Raw genomic sequence first — 14,469 nt, 5'->3', positions numbered from 1 at the left:
CTTATCTATTTTTGAATTTGTCTCTCTTCTGTTTAATATAAAAGGTGATTCATAGGGTTTGTCGAATTAGAGAATCCTCTATCATTTCAACAATGATATTAAGTGAACAAATTCTCTACTATGGCTGATTTTTGTCCATAATATATAGCATCACTTGAGTTTCATCTCAGCTGATGTATAAATATATGTTTCTTATCCTAAAGGTAGGTGCACCCGAGAACAGTTTTTATGAAAGCCTTAAAACAAAATACTATCACTTATTTCAACACTCTTCCTCAATTAGGTCATTTATGTTAAATTGATATTAACAAACTGGCATAGTCCTAATTTTTGTTAAAATGATTCAATTAAGTTTTTTTGGTTATATTGATCTGCTGTCAATGAACAAAAAACATAAAGGAACCAAATTGAATAATTAAGATGGAGATTAGGACGAAATGAAGATTTTAGCCTTTTAATAAAGATAAATTCGTAATAAACGATTGTAACGGAATAAGTTATGGGGTGGGATGTTATTTGTCTCTCTAGTGGTGAGTGACTTTATTTTACCAGAAAATTTTGAATATAGTGGGGTTGACCTGTTCAAATACCAACTTAAAAAGTCAGAGTTTCATCTCAGCTGATGTATATGTTTGTAAATGTGAGTGCAAGTATATCTCAAAGAGGGAGGCTACAGCTTATGTTCCTTTCTATTTTTAATCAAAAGCTCAAGATAGGCATCATTGTGCACTTTGACATCTTTGCTATGTAGACATCCCAAAATACATCTATCATTTGCCATCCTTGACCTAAGGCTAGGTACATCCAAAAACCACTTTTATAAATCTGTACAACAAAATAATATCACCTATTTCAACAGCATCTTTGTTTTCTAAATTTTTTCAGCTTTAAGGTGTCTGTTCTTGCTTCACTCTCCAAGTCTTCAACTCTGTATAATCTCTGCTTTGTATATTCCACTTTGCAGAATGCAGGATATTCAATTTGGAGGAAATTTGATACCTTATTGAGAATCTAATTTCAATTCCCCATCTCATATTTTGGCTATCACACTTTGTATCTTATCTGTCTGAACTTCACTTTCTCCATCTGAAGTGAATATATTTTTTCTCTCATGTGATTAAATCTATCCTATGCAAACATTCCTGCCCGTATCAATTGGCTGGATTAGTTAACAATTTTTTCTTTCTCTTACATTTTTCCTTGACTTTATCTACACCTCAAGCTTAATCATTACCATTTGTGGTGGTGTTTGTGGTAGTGGACTTTTTATATAATTTGCTTGTCTGGATATCCTTGCAGCAAATGAATCACTTCAGCTAAATCTCTTCCTTTGTCATACAATACTCAAATTCCAACTAAATCTTCAAATTGATTTCTTGCCTTTGTAGCAGTGTTAGTCTCTTTTACATGCAACATCACTAAGCCATGTATGGTGGTACACATGTTATCTGTTCTTTTCTCAGAAAGGTTTATTTGGAATTAAGGTCTTATAGATCTTATATTGACTAGAGATATGATCAAATTATAATATATAAGTGGAGAACAAACATTATCTTATAAGTTGGTTTTGTCCAAAGTTAAGTTCAGAAAAGCTGTTAGAGTTTAGTAAGCTTTAGCTGAGGGAAAATGTTTGTTGAGTTGATGAACAGCAGTTGGAGATCCTTGTCCTATTGGGATGCAGTAGATTTTATTGTCTATACATTGCTTTTGCTATACAATTAGTACTGCAATGTTGATATTTCCCATCATTTCTAGACAGTTTTCAGCTGACTTTATCTGTCTAAAATTGTCAAACCCCTTATTCCATTTTTTAAGGATGAAGGCTACGTGGACCAAAATTATAGCCATTCGGTTATCCATAGTTATGTCTTACATTTGCCACGTTACATTCTTTTACTGACTCTCCCCTGTTGCCAGCCTTCATTTATTGTTGCCAGAATCTCTGGGAGCAGTGCACACCTTGTACGCAAATGGTTTGTGGAGTTGAAGTTGAATGGTGCCCTCACTTTTGATGCTCTAGAGCCTCACTGCCGTGCCAAGTCCTCCCTTGGCGAGGCTGTCTATTCCCGAAATAATGCCTTCACTTTTCTCTGCCTTGTGGTGGAACCCTCGATAAGCAAGATCTACAAGGTTGCCATCTCCGCCTAGAAGGACCGGATGAAAATCCTAGTCGTGTGACATGTACCCTATGCCTTGATCGTGATAAAAATCATGAATTGGAAGGCTAGCTTACTGAATCAATAATTGAATCATATCATGAATAGAGATATTCATGACCAATAATAAAATAAAATTGTTTCTAGAATATCTTGATTATAAAATAATACTTGATTAATGAATCTATATTTTACATTTTTTTTTCTATATTTTTTATTCAAAGCTTAGAAGGTGTCCTATTTGAATAGAAGGGTCCGTCCAGTAGATAACCGGGTCCAAAGTCAAAAGTTGAAACAGTTTTGTTTATGTATCTGCATGTACAGAATGTGCACTGGTTTGTGAACTGACTGCTTATTTTCACATTTTGTACAGGTTTATGGACTTTCGTGGGTAGTTCTGGCAGTGCTCATAATTCTTTTCAAGGTGAAAAATATGCACTGTGTCGACTTTCATCTAACTATACATGGTAATTTTGCATCTTCATGCCTATTTTTATTCTTGCACATTAGGTGTTCACATTCAGCCAGAAGATATCAGTCAATTTCCAGCTTCTTTTGCGCTTTATACAAGGAGTCTCCCTTTTGTTAGCACTGGCTGGTTTGGTTGTAGCAGTTCTATTGACTGAGCTGTCTTTACCTGACGTATTTGCTTCTATGTTGGCTTTCATTCCTACTGGATGGGGAATTCTGTCTGTGAGTTTTCTTTTCCTCTAAACTATATGCTATTATTTGTTATTTTACACAATTAGGTTGTCTTAATATTTGGGCTTGGCGCTTAATTCAATATAAGAAAAAGGGATTATAAGATAGGGACTTTCTTGGCTTTATAAGGACTATCGTATATGTCGAGTCAATAATAGGATCTGTAAACCATTTGAGGGTTAACATCACCACGGCTGCACCTTAGGATGCTTCTCAGCTTCTCTGGTCAAACCCATCCATTGTTAGTCCTTTTTGAAACACCAGCAACCAACTCTTATAGACTGCAATTAAGGCAGGCTTGGGGTGTCCACAGTATAGGTGGTCCAACCATAGATAAGTTCTGATGCAATATTTGAATTTATGCTTAAAGCTTAATTTCCCAGAACTGATTTGATAAGATCTACATTAGTAATATTTGCAGTCATGGTAGTATCTCAGCTCCATAGGAAATTAACTTGGAAGCTGCTGCACTCAAACAAACCTTTCTAGGTCGCCTCTTTGTTGATAGCCCTCTCTAAGACACTTAGAAGAAACCTGATAAGCCAATTAAAGTAGCTTTCGAACAGCTTTCTTTGGAGTTTGATTCTTATGATCAAAATTGTTTTGCGTTTAACTACAAGCAGTGAGTTAAACGAGAAAACATGTCATGTGGTCAATTTTTTCTCTTTGAATAATCAGTGAAACATGTCAGCTAAAAGTAGAAACAAAAAATAAATGAAACTGCCACATGAGTTTCGTGTGGTCAAGCTGGCACCCAAGCAGGAGGATAAATTCCACTCTTACCTTCTAATTATAATGTTTCTTTTCAGATTGCTGCTGCATGGAAGCCTCTGATGAAGAAGCTAGGACTATGGAAATCTGTTCGATCAATTGCTCGACTATATGACGCTGGTATGGGAATGCTCATCTTTGTACCCATTGCATTCTTTTCGTGGTTCCCTTTTGTATCAACATTCCAAACTCGCCTCATGTTTAACCAGGCTTTTAGCCGAGGGTTAGAAATTTCTCTAATTCTAGCTGGGAACAATCCAAATACTGGGATATGATAGTTGTATTTGGCTCATGCCTTGTTCCTGATCCAGATACTATAAATGATGCCTTTTTAGATTTCGTGGATAGGTTGAGCGTTAGTAAATCTTCTTGTGTGAAGTATAGATTTTCTATAGGCGGCCAGCATTGTGAATAGTTGTATCATGAATTATATAGTGTATGCTATATTTAAATCGTTTGATGTAGCATTGGGTTTAATGTATGCAATATCAGTTTTGAATTTTCTTGTATTCCAGTTTACTTATTGCCCTGCATTCTTTAGTAAAATATTGTCATGAAAATGTTTTCTATTCGTGCTTGTTTTGTTTTCCCTATTTTTGAGGATTAGCAAGTCACAAGATATTCAACATATTTCCATGTTCGAAAATTCTATTTGTGGTTTCTTCCAATCAGCAGCTATTACAGTACAAAGCTTATTATTGTCTTACACCGGAATGAACTTGCATTTAAATTATGTGAAATATTTGTAACGAACTATATGCTAGCTACATAATAAAACAAAGCGTATCCAATAATTAGTTTTAATAAAAATCTTTTTAATCATGCACTAGACCAAAATAGGTGTGATTTTTTTTTATTGTTATTGTAACAATTATTGGTTAAAGTTCTCGTAACTTTTTAAGTAATGTTTTGATTTTTTTTTTCAGACTTCGACTTCCTATTAATAATTCTTTACCCTAAAACTTAAAAAGAAAAAACATTAGCATGGCCTATGTGATTTCAAAACTGCTTCTGGAGTACTTCTCTTCAACTTTCAACCAACAGCACAATACAACTTCTAAGAGAAAACCGTTTGAAATAAAACTCCATGGCGGTAAAACAGGTGTTTCAAATATCATAGGGTTTCAGGGAGCAATTTAAATTTCTTTATTAGGTTTTGGACTTCAAATTTAATTTTGGGGCATTTTTTTCTGCACCCTCAACCTGTACTACCGTAAGTTTAAACAACTTTACACAATGATTAACAATCCAAAATGTTAAACATTAATATTAATATTTTTATATTTTCCAATGTATACTTTAGAATATAAACTTATATTACACAATATATTTTGAATTTTAAATTGTACAAATTAGAAAAACAATTCGAAATACAACTTATAATACATATTTATATTCTGAAATGCAAAATAGAAAATGTATCAAGAATTACGGAATCCTGAATAATGATATGTATTGCATTATTTCAGACTATGCAATTTAAAAGCAATTCATATTCCAAAATATAATTCTGATTAAAAATTTATATAATATAAACTACATAACTTAAAATATATTTTTCACTGAGATAAGTATCCGAAAAACACAAGTTTTAAAAAAAAAAGATAATAATACTTTCAAAACGTTATTTTGATAATATTTTAACTTTTAGTTATTATTTTATGAGGGATCCTATTGGTATTTAGGATTATTATTATTATTATTGGTCATAGATTAATTTTGAATCAATTACAAAATTATATATTAAAATATTGTGAAAATATGGTTATTCTGAATAAAATACACAAAGTTTCGAGAAGAATTAGAAATGGATCTGAGTTCATGAACCATCATCAAACAAGAATGTGAGAATCCAGTATTTATTGAAACAGAAAACGCAAACAAAAGGTGAAGACTGATAAGAGCTAGTGCAAACTGCTCCTGATGATCCTGTGAATAACTATTAAACAAAGCATTTGATTCAATTGTCTAATGGCTCCAATTTTATTCTGACAGCTCCAGCAGCTTCAGTTATTTTTGGCCATCCAGGAGGAGGAGCAAGCTGAAGCCTCACAACACTCTCAGTTTCAATCTTCACTTCAGCAGGAGCAAAGACACTGCTATTTCTTCTAGAACCATCGTCAGCAACAACACTCAGTGCACCGTTTTCCCATTCAAGACGCAGACTCCTCCTTCGGATTTTCGCCATCATTCTCTTCTTCCTCTCACTCTTCGTCTCGTACCTGTAGTGCCTCGAACTCACGTGCGCCGCAAACCGCTGCGACGTCTCAAACACGCACCCGCACTTCGGACACGTGTACGGGCCGTTCTTCTTGTACGGATTGCTGTGCATCCGACCGTCGTATTCGCTCTCATCGCCCCTGCTACAACAAACATCCTCAACCGCTTCACCCACGCTGCCGTTTCTCGCCTTCTGCCCCCCATAAACGCTTTCGCCGGGCAAACAAACCCTCAATGGAGTTGCACAAAGGATGATGCTTTTGTCAACCTCTGTGTCTGTCTGCGAAAAATGGGCACTGCTACGGTTCGGAAAGGGATAAGCAAAATGGTTCAAAAAACTTCCCCTTTGGGGTGTTGAGGAAGTTTCACCAACAGCGGCATCACTTTCAGAAGCGAATGCAGAGAGAAGTTTGGCTTGCAGCATTTCCTTGGCTTTCTTATTATTCTCCTCAATGCGAGTGTTGCAAACTGCATTTTCCAGTTTTTCTCTCACTATCTGACTCTTTCTTAAGATGCTCTCAGTGTCGCCACCATCAACATCTAGTGAAGTTGGTGACAGATCCGAAAAGTGAGCCCTCAGAACCTCTTTGCCCTTCCCTTTTTCAGTGCCATGAAACATCACTGCTCTTCTTTTCGTGGCCAATGAGATTTTTCTGAGACTCTTGACCCTTTGGCTCAACCCAAGCTGGCTCATTCCTTTCACCGTTAAAGCTTCGCTCTTTTGGACTGCGTTTGAAGCCGAGAGAGGGAAGAGGGTGGTGCTAAAGTTGTTGGCCATTGTCGTGAAGGAATTCAAAGAGATTCTGAAAATGAGTGTGCATGCGCTTGTATAGTTGCTGTTTCTTTCGCCACTTTATAACGTGTTTCTGTCTATTTTTTCTTTTTTATTCACTTTCGTATTAATTTATTTTTCTTACTAATGCATGGTATTAATTTCATCAAGGAACCAATTTATTTGGGATTTGAAATATATATTTTTTAATTTAAAATACACGAGTCAATTCTCAAAGTTCTTGCCTTATTAATTTATATTGAGATTTCAGCATTTATTAAAAATGTGTTTCAATTAATTGATACTAGAAATGATGAATTTTTGTTGAAGACTTGACCAGCAATTTGACGATAAATCCTGAAAATAATAGACTTTTGTACTGCTGACATTAAATACTTGCAAAAGAAAATTATAATTTTATATTATAAGTAAACTTATTTTACTAATTAATAAATACTGGTCTAAACGCCCACTACCTGAAAAAAGGAATAACTTTAATTTTATTGGTTGATTATTTCTACCTAAATCTCAGTTAATTATATTAATTATTCATAATTGATAACTAATAAAAAAAATCTATCATGGCCATTTTTTTATTTTTTTGGCCAGAGTTAATTTTTTATCACATCTAACATCTACAATTTTCTTCTGCATTACAAGTTGATTAATCACTATCATTTATATGAGTCTAAGTCCAAATGTGAGTCTAAGTCTCACATTGGATAAAAATGAAAAAGTAAAACATTGTATAAAAATAGAAGATTATTAACTCATTATCTTAAGGTTTTGGGTAAAGAGTGGTGTCAATCCTTTATATAATTGGACTCATATATTATTGGTGTTTATGTCTCCTTATGAACCTACTCATTGTTAGACCCAACACATAAATGATAATTAGTTATAGTATCAAAGATACTTCATATATTTATTCAAAAGTTATTAAAAGACGTGGGATTTAAGAACTAACCTCAAAATATTTTATCATTTTTTATAATTAATATAGGAGGTAAAATTTTATTTTTTTTCCTATTACAACGTCCAAGTTCATTGTTCTTTTGGCATTAAAATAATATTTATGATACTTAAAATTATTAAAAGACTTGTGTAGGATTTGAGTGTTGGGAATCAAGTGTGTGAGTCATTAAATAGAAATGAGAAAATAGAGCATTATATAGAGGTGAAAGACTCACTAATCTATTACCTTAATGTTTTTGGTAGAGAGTGGTGTCAATCCCTTTATGTGGTTGAGCTCATGTCTCAATTGATGTTTTTGTCTCCCTGTGAACTCCCTCCTCGATAGATCCATTGTTACTTGTGACTATGGTTGGTTGGGAATGTTGTCGTTAAAGGGGAGTGTAATCCAATCCCTCCTCGATAGATCCATTGCTACTTGTGACTATGGTTGGTTGTGAATGTTGTCGCTAAAGGGGAGTGTAATCCAACTGTGAGTATAAGTCCCACGTTAAATAGAAATGAGAAAGCATCAACATTAAGAATTAGTCTCAAAATATTTTATCTTTTTTAATAATTAATATAGGTGGTAAATATATTTTTTTCCTATTTTACCATAAGAAAATTGGATTGATTTTTTTTGTTGGTTAGTGCCTATACGACATCCAAATTCATTGTTCTTCGAGTGATTAATTCTTTTTATATATTTTCCATTTATAAATACATAGATTCCATTTATACGACTTCCAAAGAAAGTCATTTTTATAAATACTTTATTAATTTGATCTGTAAAAGAAAAAACTTAATCAATTAAACAAAAACGTGTAATCAATTAAAATTAAATAAAATATAATAAAATATATGTTTTTTTATTTCATCATAATAAATAATTAAAAAATAAAATATATGAATATAAATAATATTTATAAATATATTTATTATTATAATAAAATGAATAATTAAAATATAAAACATTAAAATAATAAAATTAAATCAATATTCTTTTCGTATATGTAAAAGATAAATAAAAATATTAAAATAACTAATAAAAGGATTTATTTAATATATTTTTATTCTGAAATGTAATTTTTTATTTATTAAAATTGATAATAATTTTTATTTTAATTATATTTTATTTTAACTTTATTTAAATTTTTTATAATTTATGTTTTACAGATGTTCTAAATATATTAATATATAATCAAATTTATTCTATCACATCAATAAGCTCCAGCACAATTTTTCTTCTATTTAACTTTTTACGCGCTTTTTCTCCATTCAAATCATCTCACTTTGTACTCTCTTTTTTCTCAATCTAAATCTCTCGTTACACTCTTTTTCTATTCTTATCTTACATTAATTCAATTCAATCACTGATCTGACTTATCAGTTTTAATTGGTTTGTCTATAATCTGTTCCATTTTCACGTTATATTGACGTAAGAATTTTATTTCTTTTATTATAATGATATAATTTTGAAATGAAATATTATGGATATATTTGAGAACTAAAAGTCATTTAATTCAGTGGTATATCTTATTAATTTTTCATTTATATTAACCGGTATAAAATATTATCATTTTAAAAATAAAATAGTCATCAATAATAATAATTAAATAATTTACAACAAAATTTATTACCAAATTTTTTTTATTAATTTTTCTAATTTTGCAATAAAATTTTCAATCAATTTAGAAAAAACAATGATTAAAAAAATCACATTCATATTTTTTTTATCAAAAGCATTGATTAAATTTAACATGTAACTAATATCAATAATTTAAAAATAGTAATAAAAATATAGTTTCTATTTGTATTGAAAATTTAAATGTATCTATATCTTATATTAAATAGAGACCATGGTTGAACACTATCTAAAGGAGAAGATTCATAAATATATTATTTTAAGGTTGTGGGCTAGAGTAATGTCAATTTATTATATAGGTTGAGATCATCTCTTATCATGTTTTGCGTCACTTGGTGAATTCTAGCAAAAGATTTATCATTATTATTGTAATTATTATGTTTTACTTTGTATATTTCGATTTTAACAAAAAACATTAAACTTAATAGCATTTTTACAATTTTTGGCAAAAAATATGCTACAGTGAACCATATCCTATACTCCAAAAGTCAAATGTCTAGGCTACAATTCTCTTAAATAATCGTAATATATACTCTAGTTACAAAAAAATTACAATTCTATTAGTAACCGTAACCAATTCTTTGGCTACCAGAATATATGTTACGCTATTTAAGATAAATGTAGCATATTCTTTGGATTCTAAGTTTTTTCACAAACATTCAAGCACTACGCAATCAAGCTCAAGCATTATATGCTTTAAGCACTACGCTCCTATGTTTTTCTTGTTCACAATGGTTCAATGGTTTATTTTTTGTTGTTAAATCTTGAGTTAATTGTTCAAGTTATTTAATTGAGTTTGGAGTTGCTAAAATAAAAATATTGGTTTTAAAAGATTGTAATAGACTAGTGTTGGATAAAAAAAATCGTAACCTATAGTCATGAATAGGCTATATCTAACTATAACCTATTATAACTTTCTTAAAATGAAAATAAAAATAAAACTTAACCTTATAAACTACGATTTTCTCATCATACGTAGCTTATTGGTATTATACGCTACGGTTCTCAACCGTAACCTATAATTCGCCCTTTTATACTGCATCTGAATATGCTACAATTCGTTAACCATAATTTAATATGAAAAATAATCATAATCATATCTCCTTTTTGAACTAATGTATAACCAAATATTAACTCAAATGAGGATAATATGTCACATGTATAAAAAAAATTTCAATAGAGGTTCAAGAAGAGTATTCTATTATGTGAACCACAATCTTCTTCAGAGGGTCGAAGAAACGTGTTTTTCTTTTGTAAGTAGAGATAAAGTGGTTAGCTTGAGAGAAATGTGTACTAATTTGAAATAATTCACACTAGCGAAAAAAATGATTGAAAATAAAAATTTAAGGTCCACATTGAGTAAAAAGTGAAAAAATTAAACATATTATAAGAAAAAAATATCAATAAACCTAAGATTTTGGATTCGAGGTTTATATCTTATTGATGTTATCTCCAATGAATTTATTCACATAATCATTATTATATAACAATGACATGACAATTAGCTACTAATTAAAACAATAATTGACTTTTAGAAATAAATCTAAATTATAACTTAAACAACAATTGATTTTGATAGGTGACTAAAGACCATTTCCTTAATAATGGGAATAGATTGTTGAAATGACTATTTTTCAATAAGCGCTCTTAGTAATACAATACTAACTCCAAATTTTGAGTTTTTCACATGAAAGATTGATTTTATATGTATATTTTTTAAGCAATTTAACGGTGAAGTGAAAAAAAAAAAGGAAAAAAAACTTTACTTCTAATACATTATGCTCCAAAGATTAAGAAAAGAAAAAAATGTTATTTAACGCTATTTAACAACTTTTATAGAGATAAAATTAAAGTTAACTTTTGTATTTTTTTATATATATAAAAAAAAAAGGGAAGGAGAGGGAAGAATAGTGTCAAATATGTCTAAAAGAAATTCTGTCAAAGTAACAATGGTCATAAGAAAAAATATTATGAAAATATTTAACTCATATCTAAATTTTTAATAGTATCATTAACTAGAATTTGATTATATGAGCGGCTGCTTTTAGGGTAGGTGTCGCTAAATTTTATTATTATATTTTAAACTTTTAGCCTGAGTTAATTTAGGATAGCCTTAGTTAGGTTAAATTAATTAAATTATTTTTAAAATAAATTCTAAGAGTCTATAATGGATAAACTTATTTATTATACACTTAAAATGTAACGTGGATAACATTTCAATTTAACATAAATTATTATTTTTTCTAACTCTTAAATAATGTATATATATCTACGCGCAAACTTTGGACTTTTGCTGTGTGTTTAGGTGAGCATTAATAAAACTGATTTTGGTTACATTTTAAAATCTGAAGTAAATTTATAAATAACAAATTGGGGAATGAATATTATTCAACCTATTGTTTTCCTTATACGCAGAGCACAATTGTTCTATTGCAATTTGCAACTTCGAGTGTGTTTTTTTATGGAATATACAAATTTAATTCAACACCATCTTTTTATTTGTTTTTTTTATAAAACTCATATTAAATGTTGATATTAAAAAAATACACCAATATTTTTGCTTGATATTTACGTGAACACAAGTTATAGATTCTCTAATAATATTTTAACTTAATAAATAGGTTTTAGTTCGAATCTTAAGTAGTATGTGTTAAATATTTGGAAAAAGTTTGCAACTCATAGGACTTTTATGTGACCTTAGTATTTTTTTTCTCACACAAGACACATTGATTGGTTTTCAGTGGAAGAACTGAATGTGAAGTCAAGTAAATATGAAGTATTGAATTTAGTATAAAAGAGTAGTGTTTCTACTACACTCAACCGTTTTACATCATTTATTTATGAGTCAAAGTTTAAGATAATTTAAATATTCATTTTTTATAAAAGATCCATTAACTCATTACCCATTAACTCATTGTCTCAACGTTTTGGATAGAGAGTAGTATGAATCCTTTGTATGATTGGACTCATATCTAATTGGTATTATGTTTTCCCGGTGAACTTCCTCCAATTATGATGTGTACAAGTGCATCCATACACTTGCAAATTACACTTACGTCATCCATTATTTTATTTTAATATTTCCTTGTATCATTTAAGCAAATTGTTCATGTAAATGAGTTTGAGTCTCCTTTGGGAACAAGAGGATCATCTCATGCTAGAAACATTTAGGAGGTTTATGATTTTTTAGGATGAAATTATATTTAGTTTATTATGGATTTTGAGTAATTACGGATGATGTTGTAATTACATTTCAGTTGAACTTACTTTTATGTTATTATGATACTGAGAATAGAATGTTTTGATGATATATTGAACACTTGGTAAAAGAAATTTGTTATGTCTTTTATCTTTATTACAACATTTGAATCTTATTACAAATAAATATTATTGACAAATATATAAGCACATAAAATGGTTATAAACTAAATAATACAAAAGAGTTAAAACTTATACATTATAATTGTCAAATTAAATAGGGCATTAATACAAAAAAAGAAGTGAAAAAAGGAGGTAATTGAGTTGAGAATAAAGAAGGTCTCAAACTTTCACAAAAAAAAAAAATCTCCACAATATAAATCTGATACAAGGATCAGAAAAAACTCCACGATCAATTGCGACGACTAGGTTTGAAAAATCCCGACAAATTGATTTGCGGAAGGTAAAAACCTCCCAAAGTTAAAAAAAATCTCTACTAATTAAACAACAATTTTTTGTAGTGTAATCTCAAAACAACCATAGTAGGTCTTTGCTAAGATACAAAGAGTAGAAACTTGGTGAATATACGTTTGACAATTCTTATTTATAAAGATAAAGAAACTTTAGTGTGAAATTGAGTGAACGAGTTATAATGAAGAATGGAATATGAAGTTTTAACGTAAGAGGAAAAAATATGTTTATTGATATGTTTTTCTCCCTTCAAAAGGGACTACACAATATTAATTAACCTCCAACACATAATGTTTGTGAATATTAATTAATCTTCAACACATAATGTTTGTGAAGGAAAAAATGTAAATGGATGTTTGTGATGTAACATGATCTAGAAGTAGAAAAGTAACATAACATTTATTTAAATGATTTGATTTTGTTAATTTGATTGAATCTACATAATCTTATTGGATTTGGCTAAAAAGGATTATGGCTGGCATGATACAATAACAAACAAGGAGGCATGTTTTTGTTGTATATGAGTTTGGAATATCCCAAATGGTTCTTGCTCAAATACAACTCTTTCCATATAGATAAATAAATAAATGTAACAATGACCTAAATTGCCCAAAAGAATAGATGTCTGCGACTACAAATTTGATCAAACAACAAAATAAACTAAGAAACAACTAAATTAAGAATAACAGTTCATGTATAGAAACAAAAACAGTAGCTAATAATACTGTAACTAAATAATAACCTTTTATGATCAGGTTATGAGAATATAGGTTTCAAAAAACAAATTTAAAGATAATAGCAAATCTAATAGGAGTATCAGTATTCATTGTTCATAAGTTTGCAAATCATATATACTATAATAAAAGAATATATATATATATATATATATATATATATATATATATATATATATATATATATATATATAACACATCCTAATAAAGAAAAAACACACAAAAATCAAATGTATAACATAATCAATGTCTGAAAAAAAACTGTGACAATCAAGTTCTTTATATTCATTTGATATTATCTTGTTTTATTTTTTACTTTTCTTTTTTTTCTTATAAATACAAAAAATACTTTTCTTTTTTTTCTTATAAATACAAAAAAATATATTTTTATATGTCAAATTACTGTAAATGTGTTATTATGGACAAATCTAACCAATTTTGCTTCTTTCTTTTTCCACAAACAAATAAGGTGACAAAAAAAATAATCTTCTTATTCAAGACCTCATGATATTATTTCATTCACATTGGCAAATAAGATATGTGATTTAATCACTTCAGTTTCTGTCCATTAACATTACAAAACATAAATCACAAATACTTTTCTTCCAAAAAAAAAAAAAGAGACCAAAATGAATGTTACAAAAGGATAAGTAACCGATATTATTTTCTAGTCAATTAATTCTTTAACACTTGTAAGACATTTTCTTTAGTATTATCATTATATGATTGAGATTAATTAATAACAATTGCTAATAGTTAATATAATTATCAAATTGAAAATTCTTCTAACTTCATAAATTTGTATACGCAAATGAAAAACTACCGATTGATATATAAACTACATGACAT

General features: G+C 29.5%; 2 protein-coding genes across 9 annotated transcripts in view; one reads left to right on the top strand and one right to left on the bottom strand.

The window, feature by feature from the left end:
- The window catches only part of LOC108325790 (callose synthase 9), a 33,738-nt gene extending 29,600 nt beyond the window's left edge, over positions 1–4,138 (top strand). For 7 of the 8 annotated variants that reach the window (XM_052875528.1, XM_052875531.1, XM_052875527.1 and 4 more), the window contains 4 exons: positions 1,918–2,130; positions 2,530–2,580; positions 2,667–2,849; positions 3,668–4,138. In XM_052875528.1, the coding sequence (XP_052731488.1) occupies positions 1,918–2,130; positions 2,530–2,580; positions 2,667–2,849; positions 3,668–3,904 (684 nt within the window). In that variant the 3' untranslated portion in view covers positions 3,905–4,138. The remainder of the gene's footprint in view (positions 1–1,917; positions 2,131–2,529; positions 2,581–2,666; positions 2,850–3,667) is intronic. The other variant, XM_017558872.2, reaches the window with a different exon arrangement.
- A 1,318-nt stretch (positions 4,139–5,456) lies between these two features.
- LOC108324849 (uncharacterized) lies at positions 5,457–6,627 on the bottom strand. The gene has a single exon (XM_052874060.1). The coding sequence runs from the start codon at positions 6,625–6,627 to the stop codon at positions 5,590–5,592; it is 1,038 nt and encodes a 345-aa protein (XP_052730020.1). The 3' UTR covers positions 5,457–5,589.
- Positions 6,628–14,469: the final 7,842 nt, after the last annotated feature.

The sequence above is a fragment of the Vigna angularis genome, chromosome 3 (assembly GCF_016808095.1).
Source record: "Vigna angularis cultivar LongXiaoDou No.4 chromosome 3, ASM1680809v1, whole genome shotgun sequence".
Taxonomy (NCBI): Eukaryota; Viridiplantae; Streptophyta; class Magnoliopsida; order Fabales; family Fabaceae; genus Vigna; species Vigna angularis.
Note: the sequence above shows the minus strand (reverse complement) of the source record. Positions and strands in the feature narration are given on the sequence as shown.